At 41.6% G+C, this 19,846-nt stretch overlaps 1 protein-coding gene across 4 annotated transcripts in view; it reads right to left on the bottom strand.

The window, feature by feature from the left end:
• The window catches only part of LOC133562376 (intermembrane lipid transfer protein VPS13B-like), an 819,661-nt gene that overhangs the window by 543,499 nt on the left and 256,316 nt on the right, over nucleotides 1–19,846 (bottom strand). For all 4 annotated transcript variants that reach the window (XM_061916537.1, XM_061916536.1, XM_061916534.1 and 1 more), the window contains exons 23-24: nucleotides 12,418–12,652; nucleotides 9,704–9,921 (exon numbers count right to left, since the gene is read on the bottom strand). In XM_061916537.1, coding sequence (XP_061772521.1) covers nucleotides 9,704–9,921; nucleotides 12,418–12,652 — 453 coding nt within the window. The remainder of the gene's footprint in view (nucleotides 1–9,703; nucleotides 9,922–12,417; nucleotides 12,653–19,846) is intronic.

The raw sequence follows: 19,846 nt of genomic DNA, 5'->3' as shown, positions 1-19,846 counted from the left end.
TAGGCTCCAGCGACCCCCCGCGACCCCAAAAGGGAAACGCGGTAGGAAAATAGATGGATGGATGAATTATATTGAACCCTATGCGTTAGGAATGGGATGGCACTTCAAGTTCATATGTGAGTCAAGGCAGGTGGCCAAATACTTTTGGCAATATATATATATATATATATATATATATATATACTGTAGGGCAAAGAAGTATTTAGTCAGCCAGCGATTGTGCAAGTTCTCCCACTTAAAATGATGACAGAGGTCTGTAATTTTCATCATAGGTACACTTCAACTGTGAGAGACAGAATGTGAAAAAAAAATCCAGGAATTCACATTGTAGGAATTTTAAAGAATGTATTTGTAAATTATGGTGGAAAATAAGTATTTGGTCAACCATTCAAAGCTCTCACTGATGAAAGGAGGTTTTGGCTCAAAATCTCACGATACATGGCCCCATTCATTCTTTCCTTAACACGGATCAATCGTCCTGTCCCCTTAGCAGAAAAACAGCCCCAAAGCATGATGTTTCCACCCCCATGCTTCACAGTAGGTATGGTGTTCTTGGGATGCAACTCAGTATTCTTCTTCCTCCAAATACAACGACTTGAGTTTATACCAAAATGGATACATGGATGATACAGCAGAGGATTGGGAGAATGTCATGTGGTCAGATGAAACCAAAATAAAACTTTTTGGCATAAACCAAACTGATCCCACAAGGTTGGAACCATGGAATTGTCCAAAATGTTTTGGTATCCTGGAGCATTCAAAGTTCTTTTCACTGGAACTAATGGGCCAAGCCAAACTCCCGAAAAACAAACCCGCACCAAATATCACGCTTGGCACAAATCAATAAAGTACTATCTATCTATGCAGTCCGAAATGTAGCGTTCTCCTGGCAACCTCCGAACCCAAACTCGTCCATCAGACTGTCAGATGGAAAAGCGTGATTCATCAATCCAGAGAACGCGTCTCTAGAGTCCAGTGGCGACGTGCTTGACGCCACTGCATCTGACGCTTTGCAGTGGACTTGGTGATGTATGGCTTAGATTGGGCTGCTCGGCCATGGAAACCCATTCCATGAAGCTCTCTGCGTGCTGTACTTTACGTGGGCTAACTGGAAGGTCACATGAAGTTTGGAGCTCTGTAGCAACTGACTGTGCATAAAGTCGGTGACCTCTTTGCATTATGCACTTCAGCATCCGCTGACCCCTCTCTGTCAGTTTACCTGGCCTACCACTTCGTGGCTGAGTTTCATGTCAATCAATCAATCAATGTTTATTTATATAGCCCCAAATCACAAATGTCTCAAAGGACTGCACAAATCATTACGACTACAACATCCTCGGAAGAACCCACAAAAGGGCAAGGAAAACTCACACCCAGTGGGCAGGGAGAATTCACATCCAGTGGGACGCCAGTGACAATGCTGACTATGAGAAACCTTGGAGAGGACCTCAGATGTGGGCAACCCCCCCCCTCTAGGGGACCGAAAGCAATGGATGTCGAGCGGGTCTAACATGATACTGTGAAAGTTCAATCCATAGTGGCTCCAAGACAGCAGTGAGAGTCCCGTCCACAGGAAACCATCTCAAGCGGATCAGCAGCGTAGAGATGTCCCCAACCGATACAGGCGAGCGGTCCATCCTGGGTCCCGACGAGCGGTCCATCCTGGGTCTCGACTCTGGACAGTCAGTAATTCATCCATGGTCATCGGACCGGACCCCCTCCACAAGGGAGGGGGGGACATAGGAGAAAGAAAAGAAGCGGCAGATCAACTGGTCTAAAAAGGAGGTCTATTTAAAGGCTAGAGTATACAGATGAGTTTTAAGATGAGACTTAAATGCTTCTACTGAGGTAGCATCTCGAACTGTTACCGGGAGGGCATTCCAGAGTACTGGAGCCCGAACGGAAAACGCTCTATAGCCCGCAGACTTTTGTTGAGCTCTAGGAATCACTAATAAGCCAGAGTCTTTTGAACGCAGATTTCTTGCCGGGACATATGGTACAATACAATCGGCAAGATAGGCTGGAGCTAGACCGTGTAGTATTTTATACGTAAGTAGTAAAACCTTAAAGTCACATCTTAAGTGCACAGGAAGCCAGTGCAGATGTTGTTACTAAACTCTTCAATTTTCTTATAATAAAGCCGACAGTTGACTTTGGAATATTTAGGAGTGAGGACATTTCACGACTGGATTTGTTGCACAGGTGGCATCCTATAACAGTTCCACGCTGGAAATCACTGAGCTGCTGAGAGCGGCCCATTCTTTCACACATGTTTGGAGAAACAGTCTCCATGACTATGTGCTTGATTTTATACACCTGTGGCCGGGCCAAGTGATTAGGACACCTGATTCGGATCATTTGTAAGGGTGGCCAAATACTTTTGGCAATATGGTGTACATATTGAATCTCCTGTCGATGCCACAGATGAGTAAGCAAACCAGTCATTTGCTGAGGTGGGTCCCCATGTGAGAATGAAGACCGATTCGTGATGCGCACAATCGGGCACAACTGCTGCAAGGGAAGGAACCCAAAGTGGAACCTTGTTTCTTTCTCTCCTTTTTTGACTGAATGTTGATTGCTCTGTTGGTTTCAAAATCTTTTATACCTTGTGAGAGCTGGTGCCTCCAAAGAGCTCTGTTGTGGGCTGTTGCTTTCCAAGAGTTCCCAGTGAAGTTACATTTCTTAAAGGGGAACATTATCACAATTTCAAAAGGGTTAAAAACAATAAAAATCAGTTCCCAGTGGCTTGTTGTATTTTTTAAATTTTTTTTCTAAATTTTACCGTTCCCGGAATATCCCTAAATAAAGCTTTAAAGTGCCTCATTTTCGCTATCTTCGAAACCACTATCCATTTCCCTGTGACGTCATACAGGGCTGCCAATGTAAACAACATGGCGGTTACCACAGCAACATATAGCGACATTAGCTCGGATTCAGACTCGGATTTCAGCGGCTTAAGCGATTCAACAGATTACGCATGTATTGAAACAGATGGTCGGAGAATGGAGGCAGATAGCGAAAATAAAATTGAAGAAGAAATTGAAGCTATTGAGCAAATAGCCATTGACGCTATTCGGCCATAGCGTGGGTGTACCTAATGAAGTGGCCCATAGCATGGCTGCCTTATTAGCATCGCCGGTAAAATGTGCGGACCAAACGATCAGGACTTTCGCATCTTGTGACACTGGAGCAACTTAAATCCGTCGATTGGTAAGTGTTTGTTTCGCATTAAATGTGGGTATATAGTTTCAAATGTACATACAGCTAGCGTAAATAGCATGTTAGCATCGATTAGCATAGCATGTTAGCGTCAATTAGCTGGCAGTCATGCCATGACCAAATATGTCTGATTAGCACATAAGTCAACAACATCAACAAAACTCACCTTTGTGATTTAGTTGACTTAATCGTTGCAAATGCATCTGCAGGTTATCCATACATCTCTGTGCCATGTCTGTCTTAGCATCGCTAATGGGGGTCTGGCGGAAGATTTCTTGCCAGCGGTGCAACTTGAATCCCTCCCTGTTAGTGTTGTTACACCCTCCGACAACACACCGACGAGGCATGATGTCTCCAAGGTTCCAAAAAATAGTTGAAAAAACGGAAAATAACAGAGCTGAGACCCGGTGTTTGTAATGTGAAAATGAATATGGCGGGTGTGTTACCTCGGTGACGTCACGTTCTGACGTCATCGCTAAAAGACCGATAAACAGAAAGGCGTTTAACTTGCCAAAATTCACCCATTTAGAGTTCGGAAATCGGTTAAAAAAATACATGGTCTTTTTTCTGCAACATCAAGGTATATATTGACGCTTGCATAGGTTTGGTGATAATGTTCCCCTTTAAGGTTTGCCTTCAGAGTATTTTTGTACCTCTTGAGAGGTCTTCCCTGACCGCGATGCCCCTATTTCATGTTGTCTTCATTGCAGATAATATGTCCCGTCCATCTCAATTGGCATTTGATGATCAAACACAATGGTACACAATAACGAAACAAAAGCAAAAACTAATTTTCTCCACTCATTTGCCCTCAAAGTACTCGAGTTTGTAAACATTATTAAATCAACAAATAAATTATTTTGAGAAAATACAAATATGGACTTTATCATTCTAGTATCGATCATAGAAGCATTGGTGTATTATGTATGGATCCGCCCTTCCTCCTAGTGTCATGTACTGGCAGTGACAATACTGGCACACCAACAGTTGTGGTTACAGTACAGTATATTATCTTATTCATTTGGCTGTTTACTTTCTTCTGTAACATGTTTACATGTCTTAAACTCTATTAGGCAATTGTTTTTTGTGTTTCTTACAGTTGGCTTAGTAGTTATCTTAGCTATTAGCATGCCTGCTTCTGTCTTCCTCTCGGAATGTACCATGTTTAGCCTCATGCCCCAGTGATAATGCTACTTGATATTACAATTGATGACTTCTGCCTTACGCCACACACTAATCACTAAAACTGAGGCCAGTCAGTCAAATTCAATACGGGACAAAGTAGATAATAAAAAGCTAGAGTATGGAGAGTGACTGACAAATCCAATGGCCCATTGTCAATAGCTAAAGTAAGTCCAGCCTGCAAGCTATGCCTCCATTATAAAAAATGTTCTCCTCCCACTGTATCCAAATTGCTTCTATTCACATGCATATACTTTGTCATCATATTTCATTTCCTTCCTTTTCACTCCCTTGTCATTTTTTTATAATGCTATATTATTCCCATTAAAGGAAAGTACACTAGGATCAGTTCAGCAACTACTGTCTGGCCGACAAGCAGGTGGAGCCACTCAAAGATGAGCCCACAGACAAAGGCTTACATGAACTCACAACACAGATGCCACATTTCATGAGTTAGGGAGAAAGAACTGAACATTTGGAGGGCTACGTTCTCCAAAGACCTGTCATCTGCAGATCAAGAGGAATGCAAGGCTGCAGTAGTACAACCTGGAAACTGAACAGAGGCTTCCACAGTCATTCATAAAAACACAACACACATGAAAGACGGGAGAGTATACAGATGGTTAGTGCTCTCTTCCCCTTTTCTAAGCACAATTTATATAGAAACATAACCAAATGGACACTTTGTAGAGTGTGTGTGGTAAGATACACATGTCAAGAAGCACATGTGCTGCATGTGTTTTGTGTAGTTTTGCATCTAAGAAGAGCAGCTGAGTCTGGTTACCTGATGAGTCCCCCTATCCTGATAACAGTTAAGAGACAGACTGCTTATAATGAAGCCTGGATTGTGTTTTTGCGTAGTCGCTACGGCGTCTTCTACATCTTTATTCTCTTATAGGTCTTCGTATAGGTTGAGCATGTGATGTGTAATCCTCCACCAAAATGCTAAGAACTCTGTTTTTACTTCAGTAAGCAATGAGAGGGGTCGACTATTTTGCTTGTTATATTCCTTTGCTGTTGGTGAACAATACCCTGGGTTTCCCTCTAATGCAGTGGTTCTTAACCTGGGTTCGGCAAGTCAGTCTCAGGGGTTCGGCGGAGGTCAAGACACGCCCAACTCATCGTGTAAATAAAAACTTCTCCATATCGGCGTCTTATGGATACCCCCAAACAATGTTCTCTCTATTTTTTCCATCTGATTTGCAGGTGTGTAATTTGTTGTGGTTCATGCACTGTTCATTTTGTGCACCAGTAGAAAAACATATAACTCTTTCTTGAATTAAAAAAAAAACATTTCATTTTGCACTAAAGAAGGGGTTCGGTGAATGCGCATATGAAACTGGTGGGGTTCAGTACCTCCAACAAGGTTAAGAACCACCGCTCGAATTACACAAATTGTGGCACACTGCCACAGCAAAATGATAGCTGTGACAACTTGAGAATAAGTTTGTTTTATGAAAAATTTAATTATTGTAATGTATTCTAGCCTCCAAAAAGTCACACAAAGTTTGACGCTATTTCTAACTTTTATTACCAATAACAACCGGCCCATTTCCGACAGGTTGTATCTCCCGTGCAAGCACTTTTGTCTCCCTACTTCCCTGGACACGCAACAACACTTCCTTATGTTGGATCCACTTTGGACTGGACTCTCACGGTCGTGATGGATCCACTATGGATTGAACTTTCACAGTATTATGTTGGACCCGCTCGACATTCATTGCTTTACAGTCCCCTGGAGGGCGGTGGGGGGGTGGGTGGTGGGGTGGTGTTGCCCACATATGCGGTCCTCTCCAAGGTTTCTCATAGTCAGCATTGTCACGACATACAGTATAAATAATCATTGATTGATTGATTATTCCCCGCCAATCTGCTTTTAGGCACGGATCATGGGAAAAGATTAACATCACATCAAAACCCATCTATCCATCCATTTTCAACTGCTTATTCCCTTTGGGGTCGTGGGGGGCGCTCGTACCTATCTCAGCTACACTCGGGCGGAAGGTGGCGTACACCTTGGACAAGTCACCACCTCATCGCAGCAAATCAAAACCATATTAACATAAACATTAACAATAGCAGGTTTTTACAAAATGAATGGATATATATATAGCCATTGATCAACAAAAAACGCGCTTCTGATGACATAGTCAGCATGCCTGCAACATGGATGTAACTTTAATATACCCCAGATATACCCACACCCACACGATATACAAAATTTTAAAATATCAAGGACAGCGGTAGCTTTTAAGGAGACAAAATCTAACTGTAGCAGCAGCGCGGAGCAAGTGTGACGTCATGCTCGCTGCAGCTGGCTTTTTGTTGGGGACAACGAGGGACAGAAATGAAGTCTGAAACACGAGTACATTCTATAATAACACCAGAAAAAGACGCTAGATATCTTCCTAGTCATTTTTAATAAAGTAAAAGTCACTAAAAGTCTCTAGATACTTAAAAATTCTCATCAAAGGAATGGAAACATTAGAAAGTATATCAAATTAATATTAGTGTATTTTGCTGTTGTGCAGCCGCTAGCCTCCCATGATCTCATACATACTTAACTAAAATACAAGAAATCTCAAACCTTGTGTGCTTATTGAAGGCTATTCAACTGTTAAAGGGGAACATTATCACAATTTCAAAAGGGTTAAAAACAATAAAAATCAGTTCCCAGTGGCATGTTGTATTTTTTGAAGTTTTTTTCAAAATTTTACCGGTCTCCGAATATCCCTAAAAAAAGCTTTAAAGTGCTTGATTTTCGCTATTTGCAATGCCACTATCAATTTCCCTGTGACGTCATACAGTGCTGCCAATGTAAACAAACAATGGCGAATAGCACAGCAAGATATAGCGACATTAGCTCGGATTCAGACTCGGATTTCAGCGGCTTAAGCGATTCAACAGATTACGCATGTATTGAAACGGACGGTTGGGGTATGAAAGTATTGAAGAAGAAACTGAAGCTATTGAGCGAATAGCTATTGACGCTATTCATAGCCATAGCATGGCCGAATAGCTGCGTTAGCATCGCCGGTAAAATGTGCGAACCAAATGATCAGGACTTTCACATCTTTTGACACTGGAGCAATTTAAATCCGTCGATTGATAAGTGTTTGTTTCACATTAAATGTGGGTGGAAGGAAATGTAATATAGTTGCAAATGCATCTGCAGGTTATCCATACATCTCTGTTCCATGTCAGCTTTAGCACCGGCGGTAAATAGCATGTTAGCATCAATTAGCGTAGCATGTTAACATCGATTAGCTGGCAGTCAACATCAACAAAACTCACCTTTGTGATTTCTGTGACTTTATCGTTACAAATGCATCTGCAGGTTATCCATACATCTCTGTGCCATGTCAGCTTTAGCACCGCCGGTAAATAGCATGTTAGCATCGATTAGCGTAGCATGTTAGCATCGATTAGCTGGCAGTCAACATCAACAAAACTCACCTTTGTGATTTAGTTGACTTTATCGTTACAAATGCATCTGCAGGTTATCCATACATCTCTGTGCCATGTCTGCTTTAGCACCGCCGGTAAATAGCATGTTAGCGTCGATTAGCGTAGCATGTTAGTATCGATTAGCTGGCAGTCACGCCGCTACCAAATATGTCTGATTAGCACATAAGTCAACATCAACAAAACTCACCTTTGTGATTTCGTTGACTTAAATGTTGCAAATGCATCTGCAGGTTATCCATACATCTCTGTGCCATGTCTGTCATCGCCGGTAAAATGTGGAGCTACTTTGGTACATGCAATGGGGGTCAGGCGGCAGACACTTTCGCATCTTCGGGCCAGTGGTGCAACTTGAATCCCTCCCTGTTAGTGTTGTTACACCCTCCGACAACACACCGACGAGGGATGATGTCTCCAAGGTTAAAAAAAATAGCCGAAAAAACGGAAAATAACAGAGCTGAGGCCCAATGTTTACAATGGGTTGAGAATGAAAATGTCTCCTGTATTACCTCGGCGACGTCACATCCTGACGTCATCCCCTCCAGAGCGATAAACAGAAAGGCGTTTAATTTGCCAAAATTCACCCATTTAGAGTTCAGAAATCGGTTAAAAAAATATATGGTCTTTTTTCTGCACCATCAAGGTATATATTGACGCTTACATAGGTGTGGTGATAATGTTCCCCTTTTAACTTACTGCGAGGCTTTGCACAAGTAAACGAACTGCGGGACTGCTTGTAGCAGATTTCAGATGCAAGTCGATACAACCCGATATTTTTTGCTGATATACACTAGAACCGATAGCTGACATCATAATCGGATCAGGGCACCCCTAAATATTACAGCTGTAACTAATCAATGTGTTACAGCAGCTTCAGGAACACTTTGGAACATCTCATCTCAGTATTATTGTGGTACTCTAGTGCAGCAAAAGTGCCATTTTAGAACATTGACACTTGCACTCCTATAAATGGTAATGTCAAATTGAAAAAGGACTTAGTAGCTCTTTTCTCTAAAGGATTGAGTTTTCAATGGCTATGGCAGCACTTCTTAAAGAGCTGTGACAGGGCTTGACTCATCATTATAAAAGGAGAAAAGAAGAATGGAAAATACTCCAAAAGTATGTTTTCACTGCATCTTAATGTTAGTAATGACTCAGGATAATATCCAAATAAGTACCCCTGCAGTGCCAGTCATAAGCGCACAATTTAAAAGGAATTAAACACGAAAAGGACAAGAGGAAAATTTCCCAGAGACGCTCTTCAAATATCTGGGAAAGATTTAACCACCAACAGAATACGGACTTTCATTTGTTTCTGGTACCAATTTCCTTCATTATCACCACGGCACGGTCTGAGACATTAAACTGTGTGACCGCTCAAAGGGCTGCTCCAATGAAATGTTTACAGAGAACCTAATTTAATACAGCTAATACAATTGAGGGAAAAAAAAACATGTGCGATGGTACATGTAGATGTAATTATGGCCCTGAAACACCAGTCAACTAACATATTTGCTCCCTTTCAAGTCTTTCTGTAGAGTAGAGAAAGGCACACTATAATAACCCCATGTTCAACAATGTGGACGAGTCCAATAATCCACTAGATTGCTTCAATCAGACCCCAAAATGTTTGACCAAAACAAATGAGGCAACACATTTTTGTGAACTCTGCCAAGTCCATGACAATCACACACGATAAGACAGTTTGTTTCTAGGATCAAGCCAAACGAAAACATGGAAAACAGGCTGCTTCTTTACAGTATTGATGTAAGATGATATGGTCAGTACAAACAAATCATGTGACGGCAATGACTAATTTGGGAGAATGGCAACTGACCTGAGGGTTGGAGGACTTGACTCGGACTGGCTGAAGATCAACATGGAGGCACACAACAAAAGAGTGCCTTCCTTCTGGACAGTTTGGAGGCTTATGAGATGTGACTGCAAGTGTGGAGGTACACCCCATCGGTTCGACGAGGCTAAGGCTACGCTGCTGCCCCAGCAGGGTGTATACGCTGAACTGACTCAGGGATATTGTCCATGGAAAAGCATCACCTGGTTGGTGGATACATGAAAGAAAACAATGGGCATATTATATGTCTGCCAACAATATATCAAAACCTTGATAAACACAGGAAACAGAAAACCTTTTCAGTTAACATTTGTAGTTATTATATTAAGTGACACTTGCCACGCTAAAAGGTGTGCAGAGCTCATTCTTACAAACATTATTTTGTTCAAACTGCAAATGAATATTACAGTTCACATTTCCAGACAAGCAGGACAGGTTAAAGTTACTAAAAGCATGTCTTCTTTTCTAAGATTGATAAAATACACCACTTGGTGCCATACATTTGCACAGTTAGTATAGCAATCTAAAAGAAGAGCTCCTCAAACTAATGCATCATAAAAAGCAAATCTACTCACTTGAAATCAACAGGAATTATAATTGGATTTGAAACACAAATATGGACCTAATTTAACCAGCTGCATTGCAGCAGGGATGCACCTATTACTAGCACACTGCTACGCCCAAACAAAAGCGCTTGATGATCTTTTTGATCATTTCTTATATTCAATATGGATAAAAATGAATAAATGCCAAATTTATAATAATAACTTTCTCAGACAATAATGGCATCGGCACAAATAAAGTCCCCCAGTAGATGAATGAATAAAGTTATTTATAAAGCCATCTCGGGCTGCAACTATTTATCGATTGAATTGACTAGAAACGTTTTTCATTTATGTTCTCCCCCATTGATTAATAATTATTTAATAAGTGAAATTGATAAAAACATGTATAAAATGTAAACGTATGGAGTGCTCGGAACTAAACGTAAATGGGCAACAGTTTCCACACGGCTGATGCAATAGAGCGGACATGAAAGCGGTTGTGTGCAGTATAGTGGCAAACAGTAGTTTTTTTGTCTTTTTAATATGTTAAAACAACATTTTAAAACCGCAATTTTAATGTTAATGCTATGCATTTATTATTATCTATTATAAAAAAGAAGGTTATGGCACGAATGAGGGAAGAGTGGATCGTGAGATCGACAGGCAGATCGGTGCGGCGTCTTCAGTAATGCGGACATTGTACCGATCCGTTGTGGTGAAGAAGGAGCTGAGCCAGAAGGCAAAGCTCTCAATTTACCGGTCGATCTACGTTCCCATCCTCACCTATGGTCATGAGCTTTGGGTCATGACCGAAAGGATAAGATCACGGGTACAAGCGGCCGGAATGAGTTTCCAGGTCACTCCCTTAAAGATAGGGTGAGAAGCTCTGCCATCCGGGAGGAACTCAAAGTAAAGCCGCTGCTCCTTCACATCGAGAAGAGCCAGATGCGGTGGTTCGTGCATCTGGTCAAGATGCCACCCGAACGCCTCCCTAGGGAGGTGTTTAGGGCACGTCCAACCGGTAGGAGGCCACGGGGAAGACCCAGGACACGTTGGGAAGACTATGTCTCCCGGCTGGCCTGGGAACGCCTCGGGATCCCCCGGGAAGAGCTAGACGAAGTGGCTGGGGAAAGGGAAGTCTGGGTTTCCCTGCTTAGGCTGTTGCCCCCGCGACCCGACCTCGGATAAGCGGAAGAAGATGGTTGGCTGGAAGGTTATGGCAAGCAAAATATTTGTGTTTATTTAAACTATTTCCCCTACAATACGTATTGAGACTATGAAGTGTGTTTGACTAATCGAACAAACTAATTGTCAGATAACTTGACGACTAAAATAATCAAAAGTTACAGCCCTAAGCCTTTATTTTTTGGTGGTCATTTACCGTTGGAGTGATAAGTAGGCTAGCTGATTTTTGCATATCAGAAAAGTTATGTGGACTATCTTTTACAGTATTTGAGTAGCGGTGTTTTGTCCAAAACGGCTCTTATTCGTTTCCTGAATGACTGCAGAACATTCTGCATATCATTAGTAGGAGAGGAAAAACAAGGTTTGCTAGTATGAACTTCAAGAACTATGGCCGTGCTGCTTTGTTGCATTCCGGAATGATGAAATGAAGAGCATTCCTAAGAAAAAGAATATATTGCTATAACAAATTAATTCGAGCAGCAAAAAAAGCCAAGGCCGCTAACGTCTGTATTTGCATGCCCAGTGTATTTATATGATGTCATTGGAAATTTAAGAGAAAAAAGTAGGGTGCCCTCAAGTTCTGTTATTCTGAAGAAAAAACACCGCTTAACTGTTAGTGCTTATGTCAACTTTGCCAGGTGTGAAGAACACATGTGCAGGGATCTATCTCTCAAAGTCAGTCTACTTAAGTTTGTTTGTCTTTTGTCATGGTAAATGAGTAGTTTTTGGTTAAAGGTCAGCCAAGTGATGAAAAGGTCATGAGATGGTAATTCCCATCTTTGATCCCACTTTATTATGATCATCAATTATTTAAATTGATTGAGCAAAAGTAAATATGTAATATGTTTACTGCTTTCCATATGTAACTACTATGTGTACTCAAAAATAGAAATATATATTTTATGACATCAACTTGTTTAGTGTGACTTTCAAAAGAAGCATATCTAAATGCACAGTGTCAAATATCACCTTCTTCTAGAATGGGTTTGGAGACCACAAATGGGAGCTCCTGCAGAGGCTCCATGTATTTGTGCCCAGCACTGACAACACTGATCTGGGGCAGGCAGACCACAAGGGTTCCTGGCATTGATGCTTGGTTGTGGTACCAGCTCCGTACAGTACCAGGGATGTCACCAAAGATAATAGTGCTTGGTGATGGAAGGCTGTCATTGGGCAGGAACACACAGCAAGATTGTAACTCCAACTGGAGAGAGAAGAAAACAGAATATATTAATTGTGAATATCGAACAAATGACCATTTACAGGAGTAATCTTTCAGCTTTTCCAATCAAAAGGTAGTCAAAACTTTTACTAACTTCAAACACACTTATCAAGCATATACACATAATAGAAATACAATTGCAATGACAGTTAAGCTTTGGTAGAAGGGCCCCATTAATACTGATAAAATTGGTACTTATTGTATAGTTTCTGGACCTCAAAATAATGTCTAAGGTAAAGTTACCCCCAAAAAAGACAGCAGTGATTTTAGGCTTATTTTAAATGAGTTTTAGCAAATTTTGGGATGCCTACTTTTATCTCTAATATCAGCCTGCTGACGTCACTTACAGAAGACGGGAGGCAGTTTCATACTGCGTAGAATGTCTTTTTGTGGCATCTTCATCCCGAATCAAATTATTTTTGCACAGAATTTCAATGAATTAGCAAATCTGTTTGTAAGATGCATTGTTGCAGGTTGTAGCAGTAGAACTTAAGAAGGGTTTTGGTCGGAATTTGGAGGAAAAATACAGAACACCATCCTGAAAAGCATATGCGCCCTTGTGGGGAAAGCGACTGAGTCCGAAGCTGGGTAAAACAGAGAGATGAGAGAAGTTCCTACGCTAAAAAACAAGTGAAAAAGAAGCTAGTGTTCTATATTCTGTCCTCTTATATTGCTGTTTTCCACAAGATGATTTAAGAAGTGCTGAAAGAATGAGGAAACAGGGCCCAGTGTCTATGAAGTTGAAATAGCAGGAGTCCCTAAATGGTGATTATTTTGTATTTTGAACTCAAAATAATGTCTAAGGAAAAGTTACCCCCAAAAAAGACAGCAGTGATTTTAGGCTTATTTTAAATGAGTTTTAGCAGATTTTGGGATGCCTTCTTTTATCTTTAATATGTTGGCGGGCGAGAAGGCAGTTTCATACTGCGTAGAATGTATTTTTGTTGCATCTTCATCCCGAATCAAATTATTTTTGCACAGAATTTCAATGAATTAGCAAATCTGTTTGCAAGATGCATTGTTGCAGGTTGTAGCAGTACAACTAAAGAAGGGTTTTGGTCGGAATTTAGAGGAAAAGTACCAAACACCATCCTGAAAAGCATATGCAGCCTTGTGGGGAAAGCGACTGAGTCCGAAGCTGGGTAAAACAGAGAGATAAGAGAAGTTCCTACGCTAAAAAACAAGCGAAAAATAAGTTAGTGTTCTATATTCTGTCCTCTTATATTGCTGTTTTCCACAAGATGATTTAAGAAGTGCTGAAAGAATGAGGAAACACAGGGCCCAGTTTCTATGAACTTGAAATACCAGAGGAGTCCCGAAATGGTGATTATTTTGTATTTATTTTTTGTTAATAATGTTGACTAGATTAATTTTTAAGTAATCATGGACTAGAGTGAAAAAAACATTCAATTAAGTGATCAAAAATAAGTTTTACATGCCTTTATCTGAAAGTCTATGTGGGAAAAACCGCGGTTCTGTTGATGACGTTACACCATTAAGGGGCAGCATATTGAGGATGGCGATGGAAAGTACAGTTAGTTATTTATCGATTACTCAAGAACTAATTGATAATATGAAAAAAAACTGTCATTCATTTTCAGGAGCAAAAAATACATAGAGAGAACCTGTGTTGTGACATTTCTGTCATCTGGACGCTATGGGTCGTTTAAGATTTTGCAATGCTTTTTACATTATGTAGTTGCCAATAAACCACTCTGGCCTCCCGTTCACAGTAAACAACCTCACATTCAAGGACAGTTTTCTGAGCTACCGTTAACAACAGGTCACCCTTGGCATACCTCAAAAAACTCTCCGTAAAATTAATTTGTGGTCTTTCGTTTGACTTGTGTTTGCACACATAAGCGACCTGGTGGGAAACATTCGATGAAACCCAACCAAAATATGCGTCCGTCATTCGGTCATGCTCAATGTTGAGGCCTGGCTGTTGGCATACAGATCTCTCTTCATGACCGGGCATTGATTCTGGATGGAAAGTCTGTGGAGAGATGTTGTGTATGGAGAAGATAAAATCCTGGAGGGATTGGATGGGAGGCGGAGAAAAGAAAGGGGTTTGGAAGAGCTGTGGGAAATCCAGTGTTTGTGTTCAAGGTAATTATGTGGTTGCATACGCAGTGAAAATAGAAAATTGAATACTGTTTGTACTCAGCTGGGTGAACAATGAATCCGTACGGGGCTTCGTGTCTCGACTTGAGGTGTAAAAGTTCAGTTGAGACTGTGCAGAGTCGTGTATGGTATTCCCCACAATTATGTTAAACAGCTCTCTAACAAGCCAATAAACACAGCGATGGAAGTAGTTAGGAGGCATGACTCGCTAGTAGGAGCTGACGAACATGACAGGCTTGGGTATGTTTGGTGAGAGAGAAAGCATGAGCAATTTCAGGACAGGAAACTAACAAGGATGCCAGGATGACCGATGGTTTGTTCCGTCAGATGCTAGGGAGGTGAGGTCCAGAACCGCCACATAAAACTAGACTCAAAGGCCAGGCATAAAGCCTTGTGAACTAATTCATATTTTAGCCATAATAAAATAGTGGAAAATGTATAATTAATTGAGGGCAAACCCATGGAAAGGCTGCTTTTCCAAGTGCTGCTACGGAAACGTTCTAAAATTAGAAAAGGACAGAAGAAATAGCTAAACCAAGGGTGTAATTGAATGGTGGAATATCTGTTGCACAACCTTGTCTTCTGTAGAGTTCAGGATAATATGGAAATAAAACAGCATAAATAGATGGCCTCTGGAAATGACTCGGGCACAAGAAATAATTTGGATTACAGTACCCTGCTGGTAAAAGGTTAAACAAAGAGACAAACCGCAATTGGGAATTACAAGTGACATCATGACAAAGTGAAATTCTATCAACACAGCAAGAGGTTTACTGGAAATTGCTCATGTACCAAAACATTACATTTTATATTGTGCATGAGCTGAGTTGTTTTTAGTCAAACAGAAGCTTTGGTGAAAAAAGGAGATACAAATAAAGAGTAAAAACAGAAGTGGCTTCACGGTGGCAGAGGGGTTAGTGCGTCTGCCTCACAATACGAAGTTCCTGCAGTCCTGGGTTCAAATCCAGGCTCAGGATCTTTCTGTGTGGAGTTTGCATGTTCTCCCCGTGAGTGCGTGGGTTCCCTCCGGGTACTCCGGCTTCCTCCCACTTCCAAAGACATGCACCTGGGGATAGGTTGATTGGCAACACTAAATGGTCCCTAGTGTGTGAATGTTGTCTGTCTATCTGTGTTGGCCCTGCGATGAGGTGGCGACTTGTCCAGGGTGTACCCCGCCTTCCGCCCGATTGTAGCTGAGATAGGCGCCAGCGCCCCCCGCGACCCCAAAAGGGAATAAGCGGTAGGAAATGGATGGATGGATATCTGACCAAATACAAAAGCGCTGTTATTAGATTTTAATATTCAACCTTCCTGGAGTTGTCGGTGGAATTGACCTGTGGACAAAACATCTAAAACACATACAGAATATTAATTTCTAAAAATAGGAACGGTATTTGTGTCAACATTAGATCTGGGTAATATAAATTGAAAAAGCTGACTCCTTTGTGACATGGCAGCGTGCTCTGGGTAGGATATCAACAGCTATCACTTGAATATTGTTGCATGTGCAAAGTAAATTCACCCATACAAGTACTGCACATCATTCACTGGATCCTTTGACAAACATCGGGGCCATTAACATACTTTAAAATCAGTATAATTGTGTAAAAATACAGCATTCGCTGACTAACCTAAGATCTGCTGGGGCTCTCGGGTTTACAACAAAAAACAAGTACATTGGAACAGCGATTAACAAACCTCTCATTTTACTGTGTGTGTGTCGGCAGTGCGGCTACAAATGAGGACAGTTCAGCTAAGTTCTTGTTTTGACTTTGTTATCAAAGAAACAGTTGATCCATCACCCCTTCGGTTTTGTTTGACACACAATATTGTGTAGTGCAGGGGAGTTTAAAGTAGGGTTGTATGGTATACCGGTATCAGTATAGTACCGCGACACAAATGAATCATTTTCAGTGCCATCCCGCCTCTGAAAAGTACCGGTCCGCCACCCCCCTGCACCTCCGTCGTCGTCACATCGCGTCATTGCTGGTTTACGAGCAGACCAGCATGTTCGGCAGTGCACAATCACGGAGTACTTACAAACATACATAGTGTGTAGATAGAAAATAAAAAAACAGATGCATTTAGGCTTAAAAACTAATGACAAAGGTGAAGCTATAACACTGAAACGCCCTCAGGAAAATGTGCTTTAAGACATGGCTAGCTAGCTAGTGGCTAAAGCCCAGCCGCCATCAACAGTGTTTTAGCGACTTCCAGATCACTAATCCTCACCTCCATGGCGACAAATAAAGTAAGTTTTAGAGACGCGCGGTTTGCAGTCTCATCCGCGGAGTCCGCGGATAAACCGCAGGTCGGGCGGGTGACATGACGAAAAAATAGATTTTAATTAGATTCGGGCGGGTGGCGGTTGAACCATCCGGAAATATTTGATATACATGGTTCTGGGATCGGTATCCTTTGACATTCAAAGTGCCATTTGAGACTCGTGTCGTAAAGCGAAGTAGTCAATAGGAGACGCTATTATTCTCCTTAATGATTGCCGGCAGTCACCCAGATAATAAGAATTAGGGCGTGCTATGAAGCCATTGGCTTCGTCGCCTTCTACAACATGTACGATCTGCTTGTCAGTCCAGCATCATGTTGTGTGTGGCTTCCGCGGCAAAACGCACACGACTGCAAGGCATACTGGGTGACACAGAGTACACTATTGGTTGTGATATAAACAATTTTAACACTCTTAGTAATATGCGCCACGCTGTGAAGCCACACAATACAAGATTGACAAACACATTCCGGGAGAACATCCTCACAGTAACACAACATAAACGCAACACAACAAATACCCAGAATCCTTTGTATCCGTGACACATCCTGACTATTTTATACACCCCGCTAGCAGCAAACCCCGCCACCCCCTATCCCCACCCCCCTGGCGTCGGTAAGGTGGGCGGGGTTGGGGGCCCGGGGGTGTAAAATATATTCAGGCCGTGTCACGGATACAAACGATTCTGGGTATTTGTTGTGTTGCTTTTTTGTTGTGTTACTGTGAGGATGTTCTCCCGAAATGTGTTTGTCAATCTTGTATTGTGTGGCTTCACAGCGTGGCGCATATTACTAAGAGTGTTAAAGTTGTTTAAATCACAACCATCAGTGTACTCTGTATCACCCAGTATGCCTTTCAATCTTGTACGTGTGATTGCGGAAGCTGCACACAACATGTTGCCGGACTAACAATCGGTTTGTACATGTTGAAGGTGTCAAAGGCAATGACTTCACAGCACGCCCATATTCTTGTCATCAGGATGAACGCTATTGGATAGTCGCGAGAACGTTAGCGGCTCCAATTGTTTTCATTACTCTGTGAAACAGGTTTAAATAGCTCTGTGAGTGGTAAAGGCAGCCGACCTCTGATGTATTTCAGCGGGCGGTTGGCGGCCGGGTACGGTACTGTTAAAATGTTGGTTCGGGTGGACGGCGGGTGGATGACGACTTTGGTGATGCGGTTGCGGATGATATGATTGCCTATCCGCGCATCTCTAGTAAGTTTCTTACAAGTATCATCCCTGGAGGACGAGGAATAGCTAAACATGCTTCACTACACATTGTCGCTCACAGGTGTCAAAATGTAAACAAACGCCATTGGTGGATCAACACCTGACATCTACTGCAAAGATACCAAATAGTAGTATCTAGTCAATACTACTATGATTATGTCGGTATTTTTTTTGGCATCACGACATCTCCTTTCCTTTGTTTTTTATTTATGTTTATAAACTCAGGAAATATGTCCGACACATGAGGACTTTGAATATGAGCAATGTATGATCCTGTAACTCCTTGGTATCGGAATGATACCAAAATTTATGGTGTCATCCAAAACTAATATAAAGTATCAAACAACAGAAGAATAAGTGATTATTAACTTAACAGAAGTGTAGATAGAACATGTTAAAAAAGAAAGTGAGCAGATATTAACAGTAAATGAACAATTAGATTAATAATACATTTTCTACCACTTGTTCTTAATAATTTTGACAAAATAATAGAATGATAAATGACACAATATGTAACTCCATACATCAGTAGCTAAATTAGCAGCCTTTGTCTGCTTACTTACTACTAAAAGACAAGTTGTCTTGTATGTTCACTATTTTATTTAAGGACAAACCTGCAATAAGAATCATGTTTAATGAAACCTAAGATTTGTTGTTAAAATAAAGCCAACAATGCAATTTTGTGTGGTCCCCTTAATTTAGAAAAGTACCAAAAAGTATCGAAATATTTTAAGTACCGGTACCAGAATATTGGTATAGGGACAACACTAGTTTATTTTTTTTATATCCATCCATCCATCAATTTTCTACCGCTTATTCCCTTTTTGGGGGTAGCGGGGGGCGCTGGCGCCTACCTCAGATACAATCGGGCGGAAGGCGGGGTACACCCTGGACAAGACGGCACCTCATCGCAGGGCCAACACAGATAGACAGACAACATTCACACACTAGGGCCAATTTAGTGTTGCCAATCAACCTATCCCCAGGTGCATGTCTTTGGAAGTGGGAGGAAGCCGGAGTACCCGGAGGGAACCCACGCATTCACGGGGAGAACATGCAAACTCCACACAGAAAGATCCCAAGCCTGGATTTGAACCCAGGACTGCAGGAACGTCTTATTGTGAGGCAGACGCACTAACCCCTCTGCCACCGTGAAGCCTTTTTTGATATATATATATTTTTTTTTCTTCCTGTCCAGGTAGTTAAAGTTAGGCTGGGGGGCTAATATCAGCCCACCAAAGAGTGGCCTACTTGATTGTGCAAAAGAGCTCGCTCCTCGGCCAGCAAGCTTTTGGAGTCAGACTAGAACCAGGGAAAAATATCTGTTGTTCGACAACACGTGGAACCTGAATCATTGAAAACAAAAGCCATGCAAACCTTCTCCGCATACAAAAACTAGCAACACTAGTGGAAAAGAGAACACCAATGCCAATTAAACTCTCCCTGATCCAAACAAGTGAAAATGCTTGTTATTTGAATGACAGCCCAGAGGTGATGATTGCTTATCCTGAGGCGTACACCCTGATTGCATTATCTT

Source organism: Nerophis ophidion, linkage group LG11 (assembly GCF_033978795.1).
Source record: "Nerophis ophidion isolate RoL-2023_Sa linkage group LG11, RoL_Noph_v1.0, whole genome shotgun sequence".
NCBI classification, from domain to species: Eukaryota; Metazoa; Chordata; class Actinopteri; order Syngnathiformes; family Syngnathidae; genus Nerophis; species Nerophis ophidion.
The sequence above is the reverse complement of the archived record's forward strand: the minus strand, read 5'-3'. Positions and strand labels throughout refer to the sequence as shown.